At 41.7% G+C, this 27110-nt stretch overlaps 1 protein-coding gene across 1 annotated transcript; it reads right to left on the bottom strand.

The window, feature by feature from the left end:
- Positions 1-382: 382 nt before the first annotated feature.
- On the bottom strand, positions 383-25729 carry LOC133026469 (solute carrier family 45 member 4). Its single transcript, XM_061093364.1, has 14 exons — positions 25450-25729; positions 6843-7031; positions 4228-4407; positions 3898-4088; positions 3616-3802; positions 2955-3410; positions 2600-2874; positions 2300-2461; positions 1832-1931; positions 1645-1725; positions 1424-1554; positions 974-1042; positions 719-873; positions 383-576 (listed from the first exon to the last, which is right to left on the bottom strand). Exons 1-14 carry the CDS (start codon positions 25727-25729, stop codon positions 402-404), a joined length of 2631 nt encoding a protein of 876 aa, XP_060949347.1. The 3' UTR covers positions 383-401.
- Between the last annotated feature and the right edge of the window lie 1381 nt (positions 25730-27110).

The following is a 27110-nucleotide window of genomic DNA, read 5'->3' as shown; positions in this document are numbered from 1 at the left end:
TGAGCAATTTTTGTTTGCTTTACAGATGTATTCACCACTTGTGGCTGCAGAGGGCGCTGCTGCTCAGTAAAAGTTACATAGTGTTGCTTTAAAACCATGACCAATGAATGACTCACTTATGGGCAATGTGAGGTTTAAATGAAAAGTTTTTCGGAGACAGCTAAAACAGCACTGGGACCAGAATGATTTTTGTTTTGTTGGGTAAGTTGGTCTGGTATGACGCTGGTCCCACACCAGGTTGGGTTGTTTTCGGATTTACCGACCACCTCCCCGCTCTCTTCCAGATGTCTGTAAACTCCAGCACAGCGAGAATGGAGGGTAAATCCTTTCTTCTTTTCCAACAGCATAGATGATTAAAATAAATGTAGTTGTTTCTGTCTCTGTTGAATTTAGCCAGCCAATCACAGGGCAGACTCGTTTTCCGTATGACAGGAAGAGGTGGTGGTCGTGGCCTTCCCCTCCTTATTGAGTTTCAGGAAGCTGGGTTTCTCTTTCACCACGGCTACGACAGTGCTTTTGGGATTTTCCAGCTTAGTCAAGGCCCTTTTTTCTGTAGCTTTGGCCGAGTCCCCCTCCCTGAGGATCACAATTAAAATCAAAGAGTTAAAGGAATAGTTCAACATCTTAGGAAACATGAAGCAGCTCATTTCTAAATGTGTTTAACTGCTCATGTAATGACATATAAGACGGAACAAATAAGAAGTGTTTTTTTTCTCACCCGCTGTTTGGCGACGGGTAAATGACCAAAAAGCACGCAGTGAAGAAGCCGAGGAGGGAGCCCCCAGAGGCCATCAGGGGAATAACACGGACGCTGCCAGTAGCTTCCACCACAGCACCGAGGCCAGAGGCCACCATGATCTGACTGATGTAAACCTGCGGAATTCACATAAGGATCATACAACAAACTTTTTAGCAAACACATAGAACATACTGTGGAAAAACATGCATGTAGATAGAATTCTTGAAGACACACCTGGCACGATAAGATAGCACAGTCAATGCCAAAGCCTCTCCGGGAGTTTCCAGGACTGTGCTCGATGTACTGCAGGAGGAAGAGGAAGATGTACTTCATGAATGTCACTCAAATCCTTTAGAGTTGAATATAGTTAAAGTACAGAACCACAGAAGGATCCAGCAGCAGTTAATTTCTCTTCTTCGTATTATGAAATGTTTTAACTGAAAATCTCCAACTTGAACGATTGCCATATTGTTTGAAATAAAGTTTAAATTATAAGTCGGGTGTTCTGCAGTATTTTTTGTATCTATTATTATGTTTTGACAATAAGAACAATCTAAAATACCTCCCGAATCATCCTTTGAACCACAGCAATAACTCTAGATTCAGAACAAATTTAGAAGTAATAGACTAATTAATAATCCTCCATCTATTTATCATCCATCCATCCACAATTTTCACCCGTACCTCTTTCATTTCGTGATACTGCCCTAACAGAGCATACGGACAGTAGGAGATACTCATGGAGATGATGCCCATGGTACTGATCATCACCATGGAGACATACACATTAGGGAAGATTGCCATCACTGCAGTTCCTGTGAAGAAAAACAAAACGGATCAATTCCAAAGTTACTTATTAGCTGCTCACATGTATTAAGTATCTATCAAAGTACTGTGGTTCTTACCTAAGGAAAATGCAAGTGTCCCCAGGATGTAGATGACCTTAATGCTCAGGTCAAAGTTGTCAAGGTATTTCTGAAGGAGAGCTGGAAGAGAAGGATGAGTTCATAGTTTAGTCCAGAGTTTGAAGCTAAGATGTTTTATTCTTCCAGGGCAATTTAAGACGATGTGATGGGACAGTTGTGTTGTTACCTGAGCAGGTGGCAGCAGTCATGGCGTATATAACGAGTCCCCAACATCCCATCTGAACTCCTCTGTGATAGTTTACCAGCAGAGTAGAGTTGGCAGGAGCCTGAGAGAGAACAACAGGGACGGTTTCTACGTGAGATCAAGGCAGGAGTGAACTTCATCCAGCTTTTAGTTTTACCAAAATAATTATAAACCAAAAGGTCCTCAGATCATTTCAGATTTTTCGATTTTGAAAAACGAAACTAAAGTAAACTGCTTCTTCTTTTAGACACCAAGATGTTTATTATGATGACATGATATGATTTCTTACCAGCTTTTAAATAGTTTGCTTATGTCCAAGTCTCTTAAACACTTTCCCTTAATCTAAGTACCACATAATCAAATTAATATTATGAGATAATGTAATTATTCTGAAATCCCATATGCATATTATCTATTTCTGCCTGTGTGTTTAGCTGCTCGTGCTCGTACGGTGGGATCTCCGTGGTAGATGACTTGTCCCATGAAGTCGGTGAAGAAGACGGCCTCGGCGATGATGGAGAACCAGGTGAGCAGGTGACAGGCGCAGAGTCGCAGCAGCTCCGGAGGCATCTTCAGCATGGAGAGCCACAGCAGTCGCACGGTGGTCTCAACCTGAAAAGGGATAGGGGGGGAATTACAATACAAAATACTACCAAAACTGCACTGCTTCCCTACCGGCAGTAGCAGCTGTAATATAAATAGTGTCACGGTCCATCATTCCACTTGTCAATCCCTCCGTCCGCTCCTCACCTCGCCCTCTTCGCTCTCTGTGTCGCCGCTGGAGGAGTTGGTGTTTCCGCTTCTGTGTCTGTTCCTCTGTCTGCTCCTCCTCCTGTGTCTGGTCTCCACCTCGCAGAGGTCGTTCATGCTGCGTGACGACGGCTTGATGAGAAAAGCGGCGTTGGCCCGACGGTAGCGGTAACGGTGGCTCCCTACTCGGCCGTAGTAGGAGAAGGTGCAGGACGGCTGGCGGTAGAAGATATGGCGGTTATGCAATTGCCTCATGGGAGCTCCAGTACTGGCGGCTGGAATAAGAGACACATTGTGAATGATATTGTCATAATTATATATATTCTAGAAAATAATATTTCATTAAGATACAAACCTTTGACCATTCCAGCACGGTGGGCCTGCCCTTTAGAGCTCATTCTGTTGGTGTGATATCTTTCATCATTGTTTACACTGGCTAACAGCCGGCCGTTCAGCGTCCGCTGCTCATTGAGCTGGTTGTTGAGCAGCGCCTCCTGTCCGTCGTCGTTCTCCATTTCTTGCAAGAAAGCCGAGAGGCGGGAAATCCTGGGTGTGAGAGCGTTTGTTTGGTGGTTGTTGTTTTGGGGCCGGAGCAGGTCCTGGCTTCCTGCGCTGCTGCTGCGTCTGATGTTGGTACACTGCGGAGGGGGAGTGCTGTGATTGGCGTTGAATAAGGTGGAGTTGGTAGGTGGCGAGCCTTGATAGGGCGAGAGGCGGTCGGTGAAGATGGACGGCTCTAGGTGGCACAACCACATTGCATCATGGTCCAGGTGGTCGCCGTCGCCCATGGCGAGAACACTGTCACTTTTACCTGAAGACAGAGGAGGAGAGGACTCTATTAAAAGAGAGGATTTTGTCTTTTTTTTTTGTCCCTTATCTGTTTGACGTATCAAAGTGGCCTGAAAAGGAATTTCCCTGAAAATAGCCACTGTAAATATCAACTGTGTTAAAAGCTGCTTGACATCAGGAAGGAAACCTTGAAAAGAAAAGGAGCAGATATCCACATCTTCACTTACTTCTAACAAGCTCCACCTCTAAAAAGTCCATGTCCATATCTCCCCGATCCGACATGTCATCTTCATAGGGGTCGTAAAGGTCGTAGCTGTCCATCGTTTCATCCTCTCCTATCATTTCCAACTTGGAACCAATAATTCCTGCCTTGCCATTGGCTGAGAGTCGCTTGTTGTTGGGATCTGGGCTCTCCTGGTGGGAAAACAGCGAGAGGGGCGTGTTCTGAGACAGAATTGAAAACAGAGGTCTTGCTTATTTTGTCATTTAAAATTGAAATTTGACAGTACCTGATCCAGCCTGTCGTGATGGGGGGAGTACTGCTGCTCCTCGATGCTGAAGAGATGCAACACCACAGAGATGGAGAAGAGGATGGCGGCGAAGACGAACAGGATCTGCTCTTGAGACTTGAAGATTGATCCGAGGAAGGTGTGCGTCCAGTCCAAGCCTCCGAGAGCGTAGCCGACTGCTCCGCCAAGACCTGGGCACATGGTCGGAGGAAGAGGTTCAGAAGCAGATGGAGGCAACATGAGCAGAAAAAGAGGCTGTTCTCATATTCTTTAGTGTGTTTCTCGTTTCCGTCTCGCTGAGTGAGTTTGTGTGTCGGACGTCCGCCGTACCTGCTGAGGCAGCGTGGATGTTGAGCGCCATGTCCTGCTCGTCTGTGTCTGCCACATCTAGCAAATACGCCCTGATTGGTCCCTCCGTGGCGTCTGCACAGAAGTCCAGCACCACCACTCCCAGCACGGTGAGAACGATGCCGATCGGTTGTTTTCCCTGCTCGTCACCTAGTGACAGACCTGATAGAGAAAAATATTCAAATGTGTTTTTAATGAGGAAACCAACAGTGGAGGAAGTGGATTAAACAACGTCAGTTCAATGAAATTGACTGGTTTTATTATTTACAGACGGGGCAATTTCACTTGTTTAGATACTAGATCACACAAGAACAATGACAATAAAGACATACAAGTTATAAAATAAAACAACAGTAAGAGTCTTAGAATAACAATTTCAAATAGAGACAGTGCTTAAGAGTGTTTAAATTTAAATATCAAGAAGAAGTGAAATTAAATGAATTGTAACTACAACACCAATACAACAGTATTTAATAAGTGGATTGTTTTCTTGTGTTGTAATGCTGATGCAACGCTGGTCAGCACATGATCCATAGCTAATTTGTTACAACTGCTGTGCAACACACACAAACACACACTCACTCATGGGTCGGCGCACATTTTCCATACTGCTCTGCGTGATGTGTGTGACCTTGTGTGTGTCTTTACATCAGTGACCCGGTCTGAGCCTCAAGCTGCTCTGTGTCTGTGCATCTGAGTGAGATACTGTGTGAATGTATGAGTATAGAAAAAAGAGACACGGGACAGTGTGTGTGTGTGTGTGTGTGTGTGTGTGTGTGTGTGTGTGTGTGTGTGTGTGTGTGTGTGTGTGTGTGTGTGTGTGTGTTTCTGAGAGAGAGAAATATTTGCCTTAGTGTGACGCAGCATGACTTCACAAACTCAAATCCATTAACTTTAGGGACAAAAACATTCATAGAAGACAAAGTGTGTACTGTGTGTGTGTGTGTGCGTGCGTGTGTGTTTATGGGACAATGGAGGAGTCATACTACACACTAGCCAGGCAGACAGACAGGAAGTGAATTGTGATTGGTGGGAGAGGGGGAAGCCAACAGGAAGCATTTCCCTGTGAACTGCCTGGTCCTGTGTTCCCATATCAACACACAAACACACACACACAGGTTACTACAGTTTTCCGTGTCGTTCACACACATTCATACATATATAAATAAACAAACAATCGTGGAAGTGTACACTTTCCCTCGTTTATTCTCCAATATCAACCCTCTCAAACAGGTGCAGGTCATAGGTCACCCTCTCTCTCACAAACACACTCACACACAAACACACACTCACACAGACTCCCTGGTGCCCTAGCACGAGTGCCAACCTCTGGGCAGAAGAAAGGAGGTAGATCAGAACAGAACGGAATGGAGCTGAATGGAATCTGCTGAAAGAAAACAGTTCACACTTTTGTTCTTGTTATTTATAACTTCTCTGATATTTGACTTCACTTTGTTCCATTCTACTCGGTCTGCTGTTGTTGTGCACGTGGTTCATATTTGAATATGGAGCCTGTACATGTGGGCAACAGCTAAAATCAGCAGAGATGAATGGATTCCGAGATCGAGGACAATACTCTCTGTAAGAAATATATTTGGGCACTATGAACTTATTGATAGGACAGCATTTTGGTGGGAAAGGAGAAGAGACTGGGGAAGAATGATGTGCAGTAAAGGGCCATATCTCAACCCAACCTTCTGCAAGGGAGCTAAAGGCTCTGTACACCGAGATCCCAAAATGCACCTGATGACACGGATAACTTTAATAATGATTAATAGTCGGCCCGCTCTACTTCCTAAGTTCTAGTAACAAGAGTGATAAATAAGATTTGCAGCAGAAGGTTCAGTAATAAAAAAGAAAAACGACTTCACAACATTCACACCACTGTCTCCTTTCATACGTGTGTGTGTATGTTCACACGTGTACAACAACAACATATGGCGAATGACATCCGGAGCTACAGTACATTGATAACTTCAGCCCGAAATCAATATCTTTGTGGTTTGGTTGACAGCTAAATCAATTGGTTTGATCGGATCGGATGGATACGACCTTGTCATGACATTTTGAGTGATGTAATAACCGAGGATGACATCACAGCGAGGACACGACATGCAAGCTTTTCACAACTGATGCTTTATTTCCTCTGTGGGCTGAGCGCATGCTGAGTGAAGCGACAGCGTTTCCCTCCGGGTTCATCAAACTCTCCGGTGGTTTAGATAACATCGCTCGGCAGATGGCACAAAGCAAACTCATGTAGTTTCAGGCCAATATTCAACAACATCATAAGTAGAATCAACATTGTGGGTTTTTGGTGTGAACTGTAGCTGTGATCTTTAGGGGATTAGAAAATCTAAATGATAAATGTTTGCCTTTTTAAAGCAAATATTATAAATGCTTAGGAGTTCCAGCTTCTCAAATGTGAGGGTGCGTGAAGTTATGGTTTTGTTTATCAGATCTTGTATTTACAATATTGGTGAACTAAGTAAAGGTTTATTAGGAAAATAAGTATTAGAGTAATCATTCATAAAAAAATGTACGATAGAAATTAAAAAACACACCGACACTGTTATGTGTCCACACTGACACCCACTCACCTATCAGCGATCCATTCAGAAACAGAGCCACTCCGATCAGCGTGCCGATACAGAGAGCCAGGATGAAGGGTCTCCTCCGGCCCCATCGCAGAGTGCAGCGGTCGCTGGCCGAGCCGATCAGGGGGGTGAACATGAGGCCGAGGACGGGACTGAGGAACCACGTCAGGCTGTAGTACTGCTCTGGAAGACCTGGAGACACACAGACGGAGGAGGGACAAGAGGATTAGACTGTGAAGACATATTCAAGTTGAATTGTTTTTATGATTTTCAGAGAGAGATTTTAAAAGACGACCTCTAAACAACTGAGGTTCTCGCATGAGGTTTTTCTATAATCCACCAGGGGGAGCAAGTAACTTCCTAATTGAAGGAGTAAGAGTACACAATGTTTTCCTGATTGTTTTGGATTCAAAATCTAATATTCAAGACATATATCAATTGGATTTATACACCGTGCTAACTTTATTAAAGTAGCTTTACTTTATTTTGCAAAGCAGATAAAAAAAATAAATGTAGTGATGGTGATTTTTATTTATATGATAAGATACTTTTATATCCCCTTGGGCTCAGTATCACTTCTTATAAGAGCATTAATCTACAAACATACAGGAGCTTTACACTTCATTATGAAAACTGGCATGTTTGCATTTTCTCAATCATTTAAGTTCAGCTAATAACAAGTACACACTGTACAACACAACATGGTAAAAGGACAACACGTCTATTTGAGAGCTACATGTGGTCCCAGTGTTGCTGCCGTCACAGGTGAAGTAAACGGAAGAAAGCCACGGCAACAGTACACAACACAAGGATTTAGCCGGGGTCTATCGAGAGCGTGTGTGTGTGAGTGTTCACCTTGGATTATCACACAAAGGGCGACTGCACCGACTCCTGTGTGCACGTTAATGCAGAGAAAATGAGCGGAAGAGTGTTCGAGTTCACAGAGAGTAAGGCCGCAAATGGATGAAATGCACATCTTTGTGTTGCTTGTGTCGAAAAGCTCAACTAGCTCATGAATACACTTCATCAGGCTCCAGAAAGCAGCAGCAACACAACTTCAAGTGATGCTGGCTGATGGAGGAGGAGGAGGAACTATACTGTACTTCATGTGTCCTCGCCGCTGAACCCATGTCTAATTATTTTGGTTCCTGACCTTTCCACTGCCGCAGCTGAGGACTGCAAACACACGCTGCATGACAGGGTCTCAGATTAGACTTCAAGGTCAGGGGGAATAACTGATAAGTAAACAGACACACACACAGTATGCAGCCACATAATGGAAACACACACTGTACACAACACATGCTTTCAATACCTTCAAATCATGTTAGATAACATCTTGTAAACCCATCACACACACACCCACACCCACACACACACAATCAACAACTCCTCATAAAAGTGTCAGTCAGGACAAGGAACAAACTATTTTTATACGCACAGGAACATTAGACGTTAATTTGCTACATGCACAAACATGATGATCTGAGAGCAAACAGTATTTGTTAATAATAACAATTTGTCTTTTCCTTTATCACCCTGCGATGTGAGCAGTTCACAAGAATTTCTCATCTCAAGATCTGTTTCACAACGTCTAAAATACTTTCTATGTTTTTTGTTGTTGTATTTATGTAAAACAGACAAATTTTCGGAAGCGCATCGTGAAAATATTGTGTGATCTTATTAATCTTATCTCATAACTAACTTACCAACTAATAAGATTGTTTTTGCTATTTGGCCTTGAGGAAAAAAAGAAGATTCACATGATGCAAGACGATAAATGAGAGAAGCACCGAGGAAATACTGAGAAAAGTTACTTATTTTGACAATTTGATTTTACCATGTCCAAATATCCTAAAAAAAAATTGAGCTGCTATAATTATAAGGTATATTTGATTATTATAATAAATGAATTATATAAATCCCTAACATCTTTGAGTGACGCACATATAAACAGAAATCTTCAGGTTGGTCTGGTTTGAAGTAAGTGGTGTCAGCCAATCAGAGTCCGGTTTTGTCTTTGTACCTTCAAGGACTAACATGTGTTTCTAACACAAAGCCATTGGTCGGGTTGAATCATCCTGTGGTTACTTAAGCTGTGAGTCAGCCTGCAGCAAAGCACAGTGTTCTCAGGACATTCTGTATAGAATTGGTGGCCTTCACAAAATCTGCAAACTAATCTGCCAATCTCATCTTTCATTTGCATTTTTTAAATGTTAAATCGTATTCCCAATCACCAAAACTATAATGAACCTGTTTTACAGTATATTTTAAAATTAACATTATAAACATGGTCACACATGCACATTGGTCTGTCCGATCTCACACTTTGTTGACGCGATAATAACATCAATCATAACCAAATCAGTCAACACAGTCAAGACACACCCATTCATTTTCAACGCCAACGTCAACAAAACAACAACAGAGTACGCCCCTACAGACACAGACGTGCACGCAGAGCCGTGACTTAAGTGAGCTGCTGAGAGGAGGAGGAGGAGGAGGAGGAGGAGGAGGAGGAGGAGGAGGAGGAGGAGGAGGAGGAGGAGGAGGAAGAGGTCAGACTTTCCTTCTGCTAAGTGAAGTCAGCTGAAAGTCGCATAATTAAATCAGAACTTCATCGTCTATTTGCTGTCAAACTGTCACTTAGTGCCGCACATTGAAAATACATCGATTGCCTTTTGGCTGCCACACCAGCCTTCCTCTAAAGAGACAAAGATCGGAAGAGACACAGACACTTTCATGTCCACTTACGGAGTCGCTCCCACTCCATGAGGTTAATGGAGTCATCTGAAACCCAACACAAGTATAAAAGAAAAATGTCTTAAGTGTCCATTAACACTTCCTGGAATTATCTTGAAAATAAAAACCCTACAAGAGCTTATTATGCATTTAACTTTTGTTTATTAAACCTTAAGCATGGCCGGGGTGTATTTCCATGTGTGTGTTTGCATATGATTGTATGAGAAACTTATTCAAAACACAGGCTTACCTTACTGCTCAAAGACTGTATACCAACACACAGGAGGGTTTTTGTGGGCTTGCTTCACTCGATGATACTGTTTATTAAATCTGTGTCTCAAAGGACGAGAGACAGCAGAAATGTGGAAATGTAGATTGATTCGAGGAAGATGACACTGAGGTTCCTCTACTCAGTGACCACAGAGAGAGGGATGGCAGCTAATTTAACTGAGAGCACATCAGTACTTTTCTAATTTCTCAAAACAGGCTATAGTGACGCAAACATCGTTATGAGAGTCTGTTTTTCCAACTTCTGCACAGATGCATTGACACACACGGATTAGGGTGTGAACCAGTTTGTCAGGATGGTTCACCTGCTGAGTGCCTGAAGTATTTGATCTGATGAGATGTGGCGTGATAACCTCTATTGATCCAATCAGATGAACTCAGGAGACATAAGGTTCATTTGGTAGGTAAATACAGGAGGACCTTGAATGACTCAAGCTGCTGCAATTGTTTTTTTCCACTGCTGTTGATGTATCACATGGTTCTCTGACAGTAAGTCAACAACATGACTTCCAAGGATTATTATTATTGAACTGTGCGAAGAAAAAACATAGTAAGTCACAGTTTAAGCAATTTATTTTCCCTATATCAGATCCTGAGAGGAATTGAGGACAATGTGAGACGCTGATAACGTGTCTGTGTCGCACACCTCTATGCAAACCATACTGAACATAATAGTTTGTGTTTTGGCCTTAATGCAATGTAGTTTGCATCAAGATCCATACATTGTTCCCTGGGAAATTGCTGAAAATGTCACAACAACAAAAAAAGACCTGTTCCCAAATGTAAAGAAAGTTCTAAAATACTAAATCTTTTTGTCCATGGCTAAATGTAATGGGTTCTTTCTTGGCCTGTGTCCCATTCCTTCAGCATGTTTTGCAGAAATCTGCTCAAAACTTTTTGCATAATCTTTCTCACAAACAAACCAATGTACGGGGGTGAAAACGTAACCTCCTTGGAAGTAATAAGGATATCCAGCACTTTGTGGGATATTTTACAACACGTCTTTGTCTGATTGACCCTCAACTGAACAAAAAAAAACAAAAAACTGCTCAGCAGGGACAGATTTCTGCAGAAGCATGACGCTGAGACGAAGTGGAGTGTTTTGGGCTTATAACTGTCTTTTGGAGTCCAAAGTAAAAACCTTCAAGCAAAACAATTGGATTGAGATGCTTTTCACTGTGACGTAGCTGCAGGCTGGTTTGGCTTGTTCCTATTGTCCTACATTTTGGGAGTTAACCTAATTTTTCTCAGCAGACTGAGTAAAACATAAGGTGGTTTTGAAAATGATGAACCTCCCGAATACGCCGTCTCTCGCAATCCCACACCAATAAGTTAACAGCTCCCACGGTGCAAAGTGTGTGAACCGTCCAACTGAGACCAGGTGTTAATAGAGTCTGTCACTGTCTGGGGGATTCTCAGAGTGGGCGTGTCTATACCAAGCGTGCTATGTAAACACACTGCATCTGTAAAACCTGTTTTATAGTAAGAGAAGAAATAACAAGATTCAGCAAATCTTTCAACGAGGAGTCAGAGGTGCAGCTTCGTCCTTTGGGTCCAGTTTTCTTGGAGAACTTTGTTGTTATAAAGTTTGTAATTGCATAATAACAACATATTGCAACATGCTGACTCAGCAGACAGTACAGGCAACAGTTTTATTGAGCCGTAATTTAAGACGCGTGCGAATTTTCTTTTACGTAAACCTGTAAAGTCAAACTGCACATCATACAAAAATATGTGGTTCTTATCAAACTGAAGTATGTCCTAGTGCTAATCTTTCTGGTAAGTTTGGTTTACTTTAGTTATTTGATGCTGTAAAAACAGGGAAAAAAGTAATTATTGGTAGAGAGAGTGTATCAGTGGGACCTCGATACTACTGCTCCGTCCCCCAACTACTGCTCCACAGACTCACAATGAAAAAATTGGCGCAACATGACAGCGTTTGAATCAGGAAACATTGGGTTCATTTCTGGAAGGAAGTGGAGACGCTATTAATTGAAGCCCACTGACTTTCAACTTCACCAGGACATTAAAGTGGCAATGCAGAATCACACAGGAGTCTCACACCAGCAGCACACCCTCCAAACGTCACTCTTTACAGGCCATGTTCCTGTTGACCCATGTGTTCCTTCGTGAGACGGCCATAAACAGGGCTTGACCCTCTGTCGCCATGGTGACCAGGTCTTGGGAACCCTGTCACCACAGAGACTCCATCACCTTCGCTTCCTGGCTCCTAATATGGCGGTGTCATTCACAGAGGACTTCCTGTTGTGGGGTTTGTTCAGACTGAGGAAAGATTTTTTTCTCAGTTTGTCTCACATTTATTGTTTTTTTCTTCCCCCCTCCCCTTTCAGTCTTTTCTTTATGCCACACACACACACACAGCTGTTCATAAACACATCTAAGTATTAATTTGTACCTGAAAGACTCGACACAGAATAAAGAGACGCACACACACGTACATACAGAACGCCCACAAACACACACACACACGCACAAACGCATGAAACCTGTCACAGTCATAAAAGAGGAGACAGGACGGCAGATAGGAATCTGTCTGTCTGTAGGTTTGTCAACATCAAAACAGGAAGAGAATTTCTAGTAAACGGTTCCCAGACACACACACTCAAATGATGGAGGAAAAACAGTCAGCACCTAGAGAATAAAGACGTGTCTATGTTCCCACACACCGACTCACCTACCAAAATAAAACACACAGCTGAGTTCCCACACTCTCCTGGTACTGTATGCAAACACACACACACATGGACGGAACAATACTGAGAGAATTTAGACGCAGGAAGTATTTTAGAAAGAGAAATGAACAGAGCAAGAGACATGGGAGGGTGAATAAAGAGCAAAAAAGTGTGAGAACGGATTATCATCAAAGAAATTGAAAAAAGGAGTGCAGAGAAAGAAGTGATAGAAGCGGGAGGAAGCATGGAGGACCAAGAGGGAGAGAGAGAGAGAGAGTTAACGAGAGAGACAGAAAGAGAGAGAGAAAAAGAGAGAGAGAGAGAGAGAGAGAGAGAGAGAGAGAGAGAGAGAGAGAGAGAGAGAGAGAGAGAGAGAGAGAGAGAGAGAGAGAGAGAGAGAGAGAGAGAGAGAGAGAGAGAGAGAGAGAGAGAGAGAGAGAGAGTCAGGCAGGATGGAGAGACGGACAGAAGAAAAAAAAAGTTTTATATTCAGGCTTCTAGAAGTTGAGATGATTAATCGTGGGAAAGAAATATTTACAGTCTGTTCCATTTATCATCAAAGCGTTCATTTTTTACTGTGCACGTTTCCCACACACACACACACACACAGGTTAGCGCAGCTTTCCTTGTAAGCAAAACCTTATCAATTGCCAACTCATGCCTAACCATAATCTTAACTTCTAAGAAATTATGTTTTGCCTCATTAGGACCCGGCTTTGGTCCCCATGAGGTCCCCTTGTCCTGACAAGCATCTGACAACTTTAACATTAACCGTCACAACTAAATATCTAACCCCAACATAAACCTAATCCTGACCACCACCCAAGCAATAACTACCATATCTATAAAAAGTGTACACACACACACACACATGCTCATACTAAAAATGGAGATCAATGTGTGACCACTGCGAGCACAGACTGCCCATTCATTACAACTTCTGCAGACTTTGTGTGCTCCTCCAAATCGTCGACGCACCAACGGTCAAACCTTCAATATCCCATTGTCTGTGCGATTGTTTGAAATCTTGAGACTAGACGCAGCTCATTGAAGTGTGGGGAGGTTTCACCCAAATATGACTGAATGAAAACCAAATCTAAATCAACAAAACAAAACAAGAAAACACTTGGCTTTTGTGTTTCTGGGAGACGTGCATCAGCCTTTTCCAGTTTTACTCCAACATTACTCGATCTAACATATACCTGAAGAGTCCAATTCTTATTTTCATGTTTAAAAACAAATGACACCCACTGTTTGCTTCTTCAAAGAGACGTTTGAGATCAGTTGATATGAATACTATGAATCCTCCCATCTTAGCTGCATAGTTTTACAACAGTCCTCTCCTTGTTTGCAGAGGGAACCTGAACAAGGATAACTGTATCTCTGTTTTCGGGCCCTTGTACAATTAGTTTTGGAATTGTTTCCCACAGCTACATGAAATTTAAGGAAGAAAAAAAAACTAGTAGAAAGTGGCCTCTGTCCTCTGCTGCTCGGGAAAAGATTTAGCCCTCGAAATGACATCAAAACAAGAAATGTATGGTACTTTCACTGCTTTACTGCAAATGTGATAGATCTGCCTCATATGTGGAGGCATATGGCCCATCAGCTGATTTAATAGGAGAACACTGGAAACTGTCAGGAAAACACTGTCAGTTTTACAGCAGAAGAATGAAATTAAGTTTAAATAAAAATGTGAAGTTGCTAATGAATGTCTTTTGGGAGATAAATTTATCTCTGTTTGATAAATAATCATCAGGGCTTTTTCTTCCGTTTCATGTTCAGCTTGTTCGATGAGATGCAGACTGGTATGGACTAGGTTTGGTTATAAATGCTCAAATGTGCAGGAGTCATGCTGTGCTGTGTTACAGGATTGAGAAACAATGACTAAAATAGAACAAAACAAAACTCTCTGGAAGCAATTAAAAGTTTATCGATTTAAAAAAACAAAAGCTGTTAAATGTTTCTTTTTTTCAGAAAAATCTCATAAAAACTCAATAATGAATCGCTCATACTGACAAGTATTATGTTCGTATCCAAAGCAGGTTGCCAAGTGCCAGTGCCAAGGAACTTCCATTGTCATCTAAAAGCTATTAAAACAACATTACTGGGTCCTACCATTGCAGTGGGTGCGTGTTCCTTTTCCACCGTGAACATGGGCAACGCTGCTGCTTTGCTGCATAATCACTTAGGCCTGGATTTGTATTTATCCGTTTAAAGTAGATTCCTATAAATGAAACATTCAAGTAACGCTTGCTAAACGCTACAGAGCCCTGCAGGGTTACTTAATCATTCAACACGTTTGTTATTAAACCACTGTGTTTGTTTTAAGTTATTTTAAAGACTTGAATTTTCAGTAGGAGCCAAAAGCTTTTTTCGGACATTCACTGAACTCCAGACATATTCCTGAAAGTTTCCAGAACTGCTGCATGTAAGAAAGCAAATTATTTCTTACATGCAGCAGTTATTATTCTTATTATTTTCTTGATATTTCTCAGGCCACAAAGTTTTTGAAAGAATGAAGCGCTACATGTATTAATAGTTACTACTTTAGCTCTAATGACTATTATAACGTTGCATTTCTGCCCAATAAACAAATCTCCCCATAGTCCTACCCTCACGTCTACATCTTTCCATCCCTCGCACCATCTTCCCCTCTTCCTCCTCACACAATGAACTGAAAGTGAACGTCTCCTCCTCCGCAAACTCTCATAATCCCATGATTGTAAAAAGCAACCAATCTGACCTCTTTCAAAAACACAACAAACTTCAGCTTTATTCTTGCTTTCTTTCCCGACACCTCTCTTCTCCTTCTCTCCCTTTTTCCCATTCCTCCCATGCCCATTCCCCCATAAACACAAAACAATCCTTTCATATCCTGCGCTGGCGTGAGAAAACCACAAGAAAAATGACGAGTGTCTCCGAAAAGAGCCAAAGAAACGGTGTGAAAATGAGAGTGGGGCAGAGGTCGAGAAGGGAGAAAGTGGGCAGGAAGGAAGGAGGGTGAGAGCGACAGGGTGAGAGACAGAGCAGGAGGAAAGGAAAAGAGGAAGCAGGTGTTTCTGAACAAAACATATGAACTGAGTCAGGTGTATAAAACTGAGAGAATGGGGAAAAAAGAAAAGTAGTTCATGACAGATGGTCTTTGGGACCAGTCTAAAATATTAACATGAATATTTTGTAATTGATAAGAATCTGGATGAAGGTTTGGTGCCAACAATGAGGACTAGAGGCCCATCTGTGCCTGCAGCTAGATTGCTTTTGTATTGTTCTTTACATAAAGGGACTGTCCATCACCTTAAACATATGCAAACATGGACAAAGGGATCAATACCTCAGGCAGGTGTCTTGAATTATATCCAGGTCATTGAATTCTGATTCTGTTAAAGGTTTGTTTGTCATCAGCAAAATGTGTGTGTATATTTGTAGAGAAATTCAATTTCAATTTATTGTTTACTTAGTTTCCTTTTGAGCCCTTCATCATTGGGCATCAGTAAGAGAACACACCGATCAGATCACCTTCTGCTTCAGTTTAATACAAAGTAGACCTGTACAACTCATTTGCTCAGAAGCTACGGTTATCCAAACACATACAACTGTTACTTTGCTGTGAGCTCAGTGAAATCTTAATCCGCTGTGACTCAAATTTGTAAATAAATAATAAGAGTTCCAGAATTTTACTTTTTATTAGTAAATGTGGAGCAAATATCTTTCTCGCCGACACAGATCATCTGGCAGATTTTTGCTAACTCTTGTGACCAAAATGCTACGATAATAGAAAATAAAAAGGCAGCAGCTAGTGCTATATGTTAACTGCAGCTTCAGCCAACGTCTATGCTCACACGGATAATAAAGTGAGGGAAGAAAAGGACTGAGACCGACAGTAGGGAAGAAAGGAGTGAGTCATAGAGCTTTCCCAGCAGCCAGTGATGGTGTGAACACATCAATCACCCAACAGGCACACACAGTCTCCTGCACCCACAGACGTTCCAGCAAATGCAGACACAAGGTATACGCAGGCTGAACAGCCAAGGTCATCATTAACAAAGTGCCTGCTTGAGTGAAACACTGAGTGACGTATGGCTGTGTGCAGCAGAAATCCAATCAAGGCAGAACAATCATGATAAAACGCCACCAGGGAATGAAATGAGCTTCATGCTGCTTTAGATATAATTTTAAAATAATTGTACTGAACCTAGCCAAACCCCAATATTCATTTTTAACACACATGCTGCAGGGCTAGGCAATGCTTATATGCACAACAGGAAAACAAATACAGGTTTAAAAATTGGTTTTAGAGTCATCAATACAAGAAGAAACGTGCAACATCCACACTGGCCCACCAAGGATTCCTCTCTACGTAAAAAGTGACATTAAAATTGCATGAAGCCTGCGTGTATTCACACACACACACACGCTCACACAAACACACACACACACACACACACACACATGCACACACAGCTGCCACTAGTCAGCAGAGTTATGTAACACCACTGCAGTAAACTGACCTCCTACTGGGGGAGAGAGAGAGAGTCAGACAGAAGAAGAGACAGATACTGAGAAAGTATTTGAAAGTATAAAATCTGGCTTATTTAAGTGTGTACGTCGGGCACCGTTTTAATGCCTTTACCGTCTGCCAGTCCCATTAATATAGAAACCAGATGTGACTGGCAGCAGGGAGGCGGGCCTGTGTCTGTGACTGACCTATCCCACACAGTCGGCTCCCTGCATAACCAGATGCCCTTTCGTTATCACAGAAGTGATCGATAAAGCCAATCGCCAGTGATCACTCGGTTCCTGTGGGACCACAAGTACAGCAGGTTAGATTCAATTAGGAGGATGCAGCTGACAATTTAAAATGTCAGGACAAATTAAAAATATGGTTGGTAATACATGAGATTACAAATTAGGACGCTTCCCCGGCGGATATTAATCAAATTAGAAATAAAGCTACCATTTCTCTATTCTAATGTCCGTGTATGATTTTGCTTTCTTCGTGTTGTGTCTCTTAAACACAATTTCTCAGCACCTGCATGAAGATTTTCCATTAAATCTAGTTGGTTACAACACATTCTTTAAAAAAATAATTGGGGGATTACTTTAATTTCCACATTTGTAAACAGAAACTCAAGATATCGACACTGATACAAATCACTTGTGGATTCAGTTTAAGGAGAAAAGGGAAGAACCATTGGTTTTCCTACCCACATTTCCAAGGTAAACTAAAAGTACATACACTGACTGTGTTATTGTGCTTATATGTTAATAGTAACTAAAGTAAATTAACTAGAGTTATCGCCTCAGGGTCGTTTGCCTTCCCACTAAGTCGAGCTGCAGGAAATACGATCACGATCTCTCCTTCTGTTCCTGAGTTATCGTGTTAAATAAAGAATTTCTGCAGCTGTCAACAGCAAAGTCAACCTTTGACCTTTTGAATATTAAATGTCATCACTTCGTCATCGTCATTCTAACCTAAACGACATTTGCCTGAAATTTAGTCCAAATAGGCACTTTTTTTGATTAGAGGCAAAAAAGGAGTCGGGTGTAGTCATAGTGAACTTAACCTTTGACCTTTGACAAAGACCTAGTTAACCGTTGCACCGATTTTGAAGAAATTCCCTCATGGTATTCATAGATTACTGTGTTTATGAGAGCAGGGCGTACAGACCCAACTTCTCAGGCTACAACTGATGACTGGGCAGAGGCGCAGCGACATGAATAAACATGGCTGAAACCTAAATTAGGGTAACGACAGACTCTACTTAAAACAGTATTTTGACTTAGTTAGCCTAGAGCTGACTTACTATAGTTGCCTCATAACTACTACTAGACAGATATATTTGACTTTTTGTTTTCTACCCTAAAATTAATCTTAAAGCCAGTTGCAGTTTTGCCTGCTTAATGATAGAACTATATTGTGTAATCATCTTTTTAACCGAATATTTGTCTATACACGTTTAATCGGTCAGTGTTCATCCATCCGTCTTGTCATTCATGCACTGTCAAAATCAATGTAGATGACGGACAGATGTTTTTAAATTGCACTTTAGAAACACACACACACACACACACACACACACACACACACACAAACCCTGAGGCCAGCCATTAGCCTTTGCTGGCGTCCTGGCTCAGCCTGTTGTTGTGTATTTATGTGCATGTGTGGTGTTATTAGGTTTTATAACTGGCTGAACTAACTGGCTATAGTGTTGTCCAGCTCATACAGAATCCATTAATAAAACATAATTGCCTTTACTTATTGAAAGCTCATTCTATTTGCGTCCTGTGTTGGGGCTAGACGATGCAATTGCTCATGTCCACTTACTTTGTTTAAGATAATAATTGGAAAGTATCGATTTGAATACATGTTTATATACAAAAATAATTGTATATAATTCATCTTTGATGATAATGTTTTCGCTCTCATCGCTCTGGATCAGGATGAGTCAATATTCTTTTGAAGAACAGAGTCCACTGTGGCAATAAGTCACAACTACAAGATAATGGCAAATGCTAAAATGTGACATAACTGCAGATTCACTAAAGCATAAAGTCAGTGATCTTAATTATTTTATGTTTATGTTTTTTGAATCATTTTATGATTTAACTCAATTTTAAATTAACCTTTGACTCATTTCACTTTATATTCATGTGCTTACATGCTTTGTATTTGGCCCTAAGCTTCTGTTTCACTACAGCAAATGATTAACTAAACTTTTGAGTTATCGTAAAAACAAAATCTAGATAGGATAGTGAAAATAACAGTTTGTTGTCGCCTTTGTTTAAAACATTTTTGCTTCCCCTGATGTTTCTTTGTCCCTCGTCATCACCTGAGACCGCTGGTGGTGGTGGTTTGTTTTTGATGACTTCTCCTCCCTGGAGGGTGGGGGAGGGGAGCAATGTGCTGACAAACAAATACACTGCACACACAGTCACATTCTGTTCCACATTCTTCACATATCTTACACTATTAGCCTCGGAATACTTTGCTTATCGCCCTGTTGCATGGGGAAATATGCACAGTCATATCGGTGCACATAACATGGCTTTGTCTTAAGGACTTAAGTGTTCGCTGACTCTGGAAAATGCCAACCACAAACAAAACACACATGAATGTAACGTGCACCACAGCTCGGATTATTGTACAGCCGCCTCATGGTCCACGGGCCACATGTTGGGAACCACTGCCATCAGACATTGCATCTTTGTGTTGCTGTTTGCGTTGTCTGTCACTGCCACAGCAGTACACCCATAACCTCGCCCTGTAATGCTCGTAATGATCACAAACAACCCCGTCTTAAACTCTTTAGTCTCTGTGTGTGTGCACAGTGATAACATTAATAAATGAAAGAAGTTACTGCAGCGATTATATAAAGGGTTATAAATAGGAAAGCTTTGAATAAGTGACTAGTCTGGCGTCACTGTCTCGCTCCCTGCAGAGACACAGACTGAAGTGTACAAAGACAACCGAAGCCTGGAGACTGGTTTTAGGGTTTCGCAATCGCAAGACCGTCAGTGGCTCCTTATTTCCACTTGTCACCTTTTATCGACATTGTGTTTTCACCCCCCCGCCCCACTAGTTTTATCTGCCCCTTTATAAATGACCATATCTTCAACCTGTCTCAACTATGCACCGATTCCAAAATCACACTTGATTCGTCCACCTCCTCCGTCTTGTCTGTCCCATGAATGACTCGGTCCGATTATGGTGATGAGTCACTGTGTGACATCAAGTAAGTCATTTATATAACTCCACTGTCTGCAAGGTCATCTGCTAGATTAGACCAGCTAACATGATGGGATCACTCAGTGGATTAGGTCACCTGGCATGCTAGCAATAACAACGCAAGATCAACCTGTTTGGTTGCGCAACAAATAGCAGTTAATAGGGTTGCAAAGGGGCGGAAAGTTTCCATGGGAAGTTTAGCTCGGGAATTTGGGGAATTTTGAAAAAAAAAAAAAAAAAAACGCGAATTGAATGCTGAGCAATAAAAACATCATTCAAAACTCTATTTGAAAGATGTATGGAATGCAGCACACACTGCACGTTAATTTTCAACCCTCCGCTGTGCATTCTTCCATCACATGCACAGATAATTCCCAGCATCCTGCACACTACAGCAGGGCTACTGAGGCCTGCTGTATTGTGCAGGACTAGTCAGGTAAGTTTCGATGATATTACTGGGGAAAATATATTAGCATGCTGATTGAGGATTGTTCATCTGTTCATCTAGCCTATTTCCATTCATTTATCCATCAATTGTAAAATATGTTTACAGATGATTCCAATTGTTTGGCTAACTATTTATATCTCTGGCATTGCATTAGCGTTTTTTTACAAACTTTTTTCTCATCTTATTCTACAGAACATTGCCACGTGCACTATCTCATGTGTGGAGGCATTTCACCCCATCCAATGTAGAAGGAAAGGCTGTGTACATTTTCAAATACTGTGCAAAGACCTATGTTAAGAATGACAACGATCCAGAAGCATATAGTCAAGTGCCCAAAGTTTCCTCAGGGCTCAATCAGCCTATGACAAAACAAAATGTTTATATTTATGTCTGTATATGACAAGGTAAATACAGTTAGTATAAATTACCCACAACATTTCCAGTTTATTCCCGTATATTCCCGTTAATTCCTGTATATTCCCGTTAATTCCCATGGAAAGTTTCCAACTTTGAATATTCCCGGAATTTTGCAACCCTAGCAGTGAGTCTTCATTTAGTTGAATGATACAGTAAAACAATGTTTAAGTTAGATATGATGTTAGCTTGGCATGCTAAAGAAAGCAGTAGAAACACAAAGAATATTGGTATTACGCTAAAGCTAAAATGGAAAAAAAAGATTGCACTTTTTAATGAACTGATCCTGCCAAACTCTTGGAATAAAGTGTGAACATGAAAGCTACTATTCAGTGCTACATGTGAAGAGCAATTCAGTTTGTTCATTTTTACAAAGATGATCTGTGGCTGCTTACAACTGGTGTCACGTTTCACAAATGATTTGGAAAACAATGACCGATAGAGTTTTGAGCAGGGCTCTCATCATGCACGAGTCACGAGAAAGGTTTTTGTTTGGACCTGTGATTGGTTCTTACATTAACACGCTCTGTAGTGGTGTGCAAATTATAATATCACGTGGCGTGTGAAAAGGAAAGGGACGCTAAGCCAAGAAACTCGAATGAAATATGGATGCTAATACAGTCGGCCAAGGCTTCCAGACACAGAATATGAATGAACAGAGGGGCACTTCCTCTTGGATTGGAGTAATCTCCTTTAGTAAAGCCAAGAAGGCCTTCCAAGCCTCTTGCCAACCCAGGACATTGTTAGGTACCAAGTTGCTGCTTCTGCAGGTACAGATATAAACAGACTAGTAATAAACAAGACCAATCGTGAAAAAGAAGCCTTTGGTTCGACTTCAGATTGTGCCACTCCTGATACCCAACCCGACTAATGTGGTTAGAAGTGAAGAGAGAGAAACCTTTTGCCAAATAAATCGCCCAACAACCCTATTGTCCTTGCTGTGTATAAGGAGCAGTTGAACCTTCATTAGTCAATGAAGAAACAACAAATTCTCCATTTGTTTACAGCTTTTTCCCTTTAGATTTATCTTCAGTGAACATTATGATACTTGAACATTTTGTTTTCTGTCACTTAGAGCTCAGTTCTGAGAAAGCTTGTTATGTAATGTACCACGTTCCAAACAAAGAACTACTTAAAACGCCATCTGCACTGATCACCTCCTCCTTGTTTCATTTTCTCCTTTCAAAGTCCTTTCATCTCTTCTAATCCCCTTTTCTATCACGGAATCATTCATTCACTTTTATCTCACTTAGCTACAATGAGTATTAGGTGACCCTCCTATTGAGGGTGACTTGAAGACAACTCAAGGTGGGACCAGATCTTAAATGCTCGGAGAACTTATGTCATGATCTGTAGACTCTCTTCACACTGTGGAGGATTCTTGCAGAGGTGATGAAAGAGTTTAAAGATATTTGAGTCTGTCCTTTAGGTTTAAGCTCATTGTTTTCTCTTGGCTGGTCAGAGTCCTTCTGTTCTGTTTCATGTTCTTTCCTCCATGTTTGTTGGTTTTGCATTCATGCAAACATCAATCCGGCTTCTAACTTCTGTGGAAGAATGCAAAGCACTTTCCCATTGCATTAAATGCATTAAACAACAGAGCTTAACATAAAATGATCTACGTTTCTTACAGTCACATAATACTGCTGACATGGTTATATCCCTCAGCCTTAATAATCAGTGAGAACTACACCACACCTATTTGATTTGCTGAACACACCATACTTGTGGGCAGCGATCCAGAGGTCAAGACCCAGCCTACAAAAGAAATAGATATACTGAAAAGTAAAGAAATATAGGGATTATGCTACATTTGAGATGATAGATGGAAAGACAACACCAACGACAGTTAACTCTGAGGTAAACAACAATATAGGATCAATATAATAGTCAACACCACCTGGGCCAGACTTAAACAGACTGTTGGGTCCAACTTGCCTGATGAAAATGTAGATAAAATACAAATCAGCCAGACAACTACAACCTGTGTCCCTATAGAAAAGTCCTGTGTCCTAGTGTGAGTGGCTGTCGCCAGGATTTTAGAGACGGAACAGAAAAGAGCTACAGAAGGAAGACCTTGTAAGGTAGAAGTTTCTTTCCTTTCTCTAGGTTGGGCAAATATGGGCTCCTTGACCAGACTATCTGCTGTGCAAACACATGCACGCACACTCCCTCTCTGACCCCAGTGTTGGGGGTTTGCACACACAATGGTTTCACTTATGGCCAGCCAGCCCGCCGGCTTATCAGCTACCCAGCTAATTCCAGTAGCTGAAGTCAGTCCCCAGCTAATGGAGCTTTAACCAGATCGGGGGGTCGATGCAAAACCTACCTCAGTGGCAATAATGGTTATGATTGAAAAAGATGGTAAAGGCAAATCGAAATGGGTTTGAAGTGGATAACAACTGTTCGTCACCCAGAGCGTCTTAACTAAATGCTACTTGTCCCTAAGTGGTTGGAGAGGAGCTAAAAGGAGAGATATGATTGGACTAAAATCTTACAAGAAGGGCAACATGAAAAAAGGCTAACGTTGATGAAATGATGTCAGTATTGTTTCCTCACAACACACTCGGTGCTGAATGCACTGTCAAAGTCAACTAAATTGCTTAACATTGGCTTTAATCTGAACAAATCTACTGACTTATCGTATATCAGGCACAGTGATGCAGCTTGACAGCATTATCATGTTTGAGATCGAGGCACAACTCTGTGCAACACACTACATAATTAAATTGGATGGAAAACAATCCTCTGTCCCGACGATCAGTTTAAAGGGTAAAAGGAAAAGCATTGAATTAGCCTGAACCCAAAAAAGGGCAGACATGACACGATCAACTCTCCACATCAGTGATGAATCTCATCAAGACACCAAATTCACCACCCCGTCTGCTTTGGTTTCATCTATTGCAGTTGACTAATCTGTAGCAGTCGTACCTCTCATCAGTTCTAGAATCGCACTCAGAGGAGCTCAGACATGTCCTGATGTAACAAAATAGGTTAGAACAGCTAAATCAGGGCTAAAATTAGAATTTAAAAAAAAGGGGAAACAGAAACTCCCCTTCTCTGATACTGCCACAGGAGAAAAACCTCAAATCTGGGACTAAAATCTGACACTTAGATATTTAGATTCTGAATTAAACATGAATCTTTTTTACTTCCAAAATATGACCAATCTTAGCATGGTCCTTTGGAATCTAGTCTCTCAAAACCTTGTTCCCTGGGGTAGCTCATCCTTGGGGAGCCGAACAGAAGTCTCTGCGGCCACAGAGTGACCTGCCACTCATGTGGACTTGGTTATGTAAGCTAAGAGATCCCTCGACATCGCTGAGGGGGAAGGTGAGATCTGAATAGAAAAGAACACGGATGGGGTTGAGGGGGTGGGGTAATTCCAAGAGAAGAGACTAAATTATAAATAAGGTTACTGCTGCTTCAGCCTTTAATCTCCCTCTTACTCCCGCCATTTCTCACTCTCCTCGTCTTCCGCTCGCTCTCTTCTTCCTTCCTCTCCTCCTTTTCACTCCTCAAACCCTCAGGGCATTTTGTATGGGCTCCAATGTACTCCAGTTAAAATTGGACTTGGCATATTCTCAAAGACTGTCAATGATGATGCTCGGTGTAAATGACAGTACGCGCTGTGCATCTCGAGGTCAGTGTGCGTGTCTGTGTGTGTGTGTGTGTGTGTGTGTGTGTGTGTGTGTGTGTGTGTGTGTGTGTGTGTGTGTGTGGTGAATCACAGTTCAAACTCATTAATCTCCTGCATGACAGATCCAGTGGAAGTCCATCTCAGGAGGTTGAAGGAGGTGGGACATTTTAAGTGCCAAGGTGTCTTCCTCTATTCCGGAACAACGTCAGGACTAAAAAAAAGACTCCTTGTTCCTGCACCCACAGCTTCTGTTCATTCTAAATATTACTCCTTGTTTCTATTGGTTAGGATGCAATGATTCTACTGACTGAGAGTCATTAGTTTGGTTTTCTTTCTTTTGGCACTTAACACTCGACTAATGCGTTTTTTTTAAATTAGATTTCTTCTGTGCTAATCTTTGCTTACATGTGATGCAACTGGATTTTTATGTTAATACAGAACATGTGCTATTTCTTCTAATCAATGTTGTAAATACCGTTGATTTGTTGATGCATTCAGTGACACGCGGCACCTATTGCATCCCTTACCCCCGTTATGGTTAATAGTGTTAAGGACAGAGGATGTTGCACCTTGTTAATCCCTATGAGACGAATTGTGATTTGTGAATATGGCTTTTACAGATAACATTTGATTGATTGAAGGTTTGTGGATTCTTTACTCACCAATCTGCAGCAGCACGGGCGTCACCAGCGCCGTCTCCATGGCGTAGCAGAACTCCCGGCCGAACATCACAGCCCCGTGCATCAACCATCTTTTCATGGGGATGCCTTCTATCGATTCTTCGCTCGCCACCTCCTCCCCGCCTCCTCCCGATCCATCCGCCTTGCCTCCTGCTCCTCCTTTATCCTCTTCAATTCCCGATGCAGAGGAGGTTTTGGCGTTGACACCGCCAACCAGAGATGCGACCTGCATAGCGTCAGCCTCTCTGTTCTGAGGAGGCATGGCGGTAAGCATGCACGCAACAAGACAAACAAGCGCACCCCTTGAAAAATCGGTGAACTAGGAAAAAACGAAACCACTTCCCTACTTCCACAAACTACTTAGTGGATCAAGGTTGAAGTTACTCTAAAAACTAGTAATGACTTCCTGGAAGTAACGTAATTACAATCTTTACATGCTACAACTCGCCTGTCGTTGTAACATGCTAGTTATTACCTCTTAAAAAGGTGTTGGTGAAGTGATCAAGTGCTAATACCACAAGAATAACAGATCATGTCCCAGCAATCTAGGTCATCTAAAATTAAAAAAGAAACTAATATCAACACACCCAACACAAATCTCAATTTCCTGATCTGCTAAAATACAGAAAACAAAACAAAAAATCAGCAATCATTTGTCCTAAGTTGTCCAAAAACACTTCAAATTCAAGGCTTTTAAAAAAAATCCTCCTATTGCCGCCTTGTTTTCTCCACTGAGTGGGGAAAAAGAAAAATCACAAAAATCAGCTTTCCAAAAATCCCCAAAAATAAATGGAAGCAGCAGAATTTTCACAGGTAGAGTGTGCGGTACATTCCAAGCGGGAGTTTGTGCGTTTGCTTCTTTGTGAGTGCGTTGTCAGGTGATAGCATGCCTGGCAAACTCTGTGAGCTTCAATCAGTATGTTGGTATGTCAGTGTTTTCATATGCCAGGGGTGCGTTTGTGTATGCGTCTGTGGTGTATGCCTGTCTGTGTGGTGTGTGTGTGTGTGTGTGTGTGTGGTGTGTGTGTTTATGGCTTTTTTGTCATTGAGGTTGTCTCCCTCTTTTCTTTTTTGTCTTACTGTCTATTGCAAGCAGTAAAAATCCATATAGAAGACCATTCAGTGAGTTCCAGAGTCATTTTTTGTATTGAGGGCTGGATGACGAAGTGGGTGGGGGCGTGGGGGGAGGGGGCAGGAGGAGGGCAGGCAGCGATGGTGGGCGGAGCTCCTGTGAAAATCCCCATCGATTGGCTGATCAATCTGGAGGAAGACAGCAGCACCGGAAGGCAACGAGGAGGTTAGGAGTGTCCCATTGGTCAGGAGGAGATTGGAGTTGGTTGAGAAGAAAAGGAGAAAGAAAAAGAACATGAATGAGTCAAAAAAATGTCACTTTAAAAGATGTGTTGTTGCACATATACAAAGCGATGCTGCAATTTTCCAGCAATTCAAGTTTCTCAGGTGTTAATAGAAACATACTAGATGCCGAGTTAATTAAGCTGCTTTCAGACATGCACTGAACTCTGGACTTTTCCTGAAGTTTTTTCCGAAGGGGGATTTATTTGTGAACTCAAATGTCAGACTCAGTTCCCCAAGGACTTTTCCTGCCAGCCCCGTTGCAAAATGTCCGCTAAATGCCAAGTTGA

This window comes from Limanda limanda, chromosome 19 (genome assembly GCF_963576545.1).
Source record: "Limanda limanda chromosome 19, fLimLim1.1, whole genome shotgun sequence".
Classification (NCBI taxonomy): domain Eukaryota; kingdom Metazoa; phylum Chordata; class Actinopteri; order Pleuronectiformes; family Pleuronectidae; genus Limanda; species Limanda limanda.
Note: the sequence above shows the minus strand (reverse complement) of the source record. Positions and strands in the feature narration are given on the sequence as shown.

Excerpts from the sequence above, each read along its gene's own strand:
- LOC133026469 (XM_061093364.1), bottom strand. The coding sequence starts at position 25,729 with ATGCCTCCTCAGAACAGAGAGGCTGACGCTATGCAGGTCGCATCTCTG. Across the intron at positions 4,408-6,842 it reads TCTGAATGGATCGCTGATAG|GTCTGTCACTAGGTGACGAG; the intron begins GTGAGTGGGTGT and ends TTTCTCTATCAG. Across the intron at positions 1,043-1,423 it reads AGTATCACGAAATGAAAGAG|TACATCGAGCACAGTCCTGG; the intron begins GTACGGGTGAAA and ends TTCCTCCTGCAG.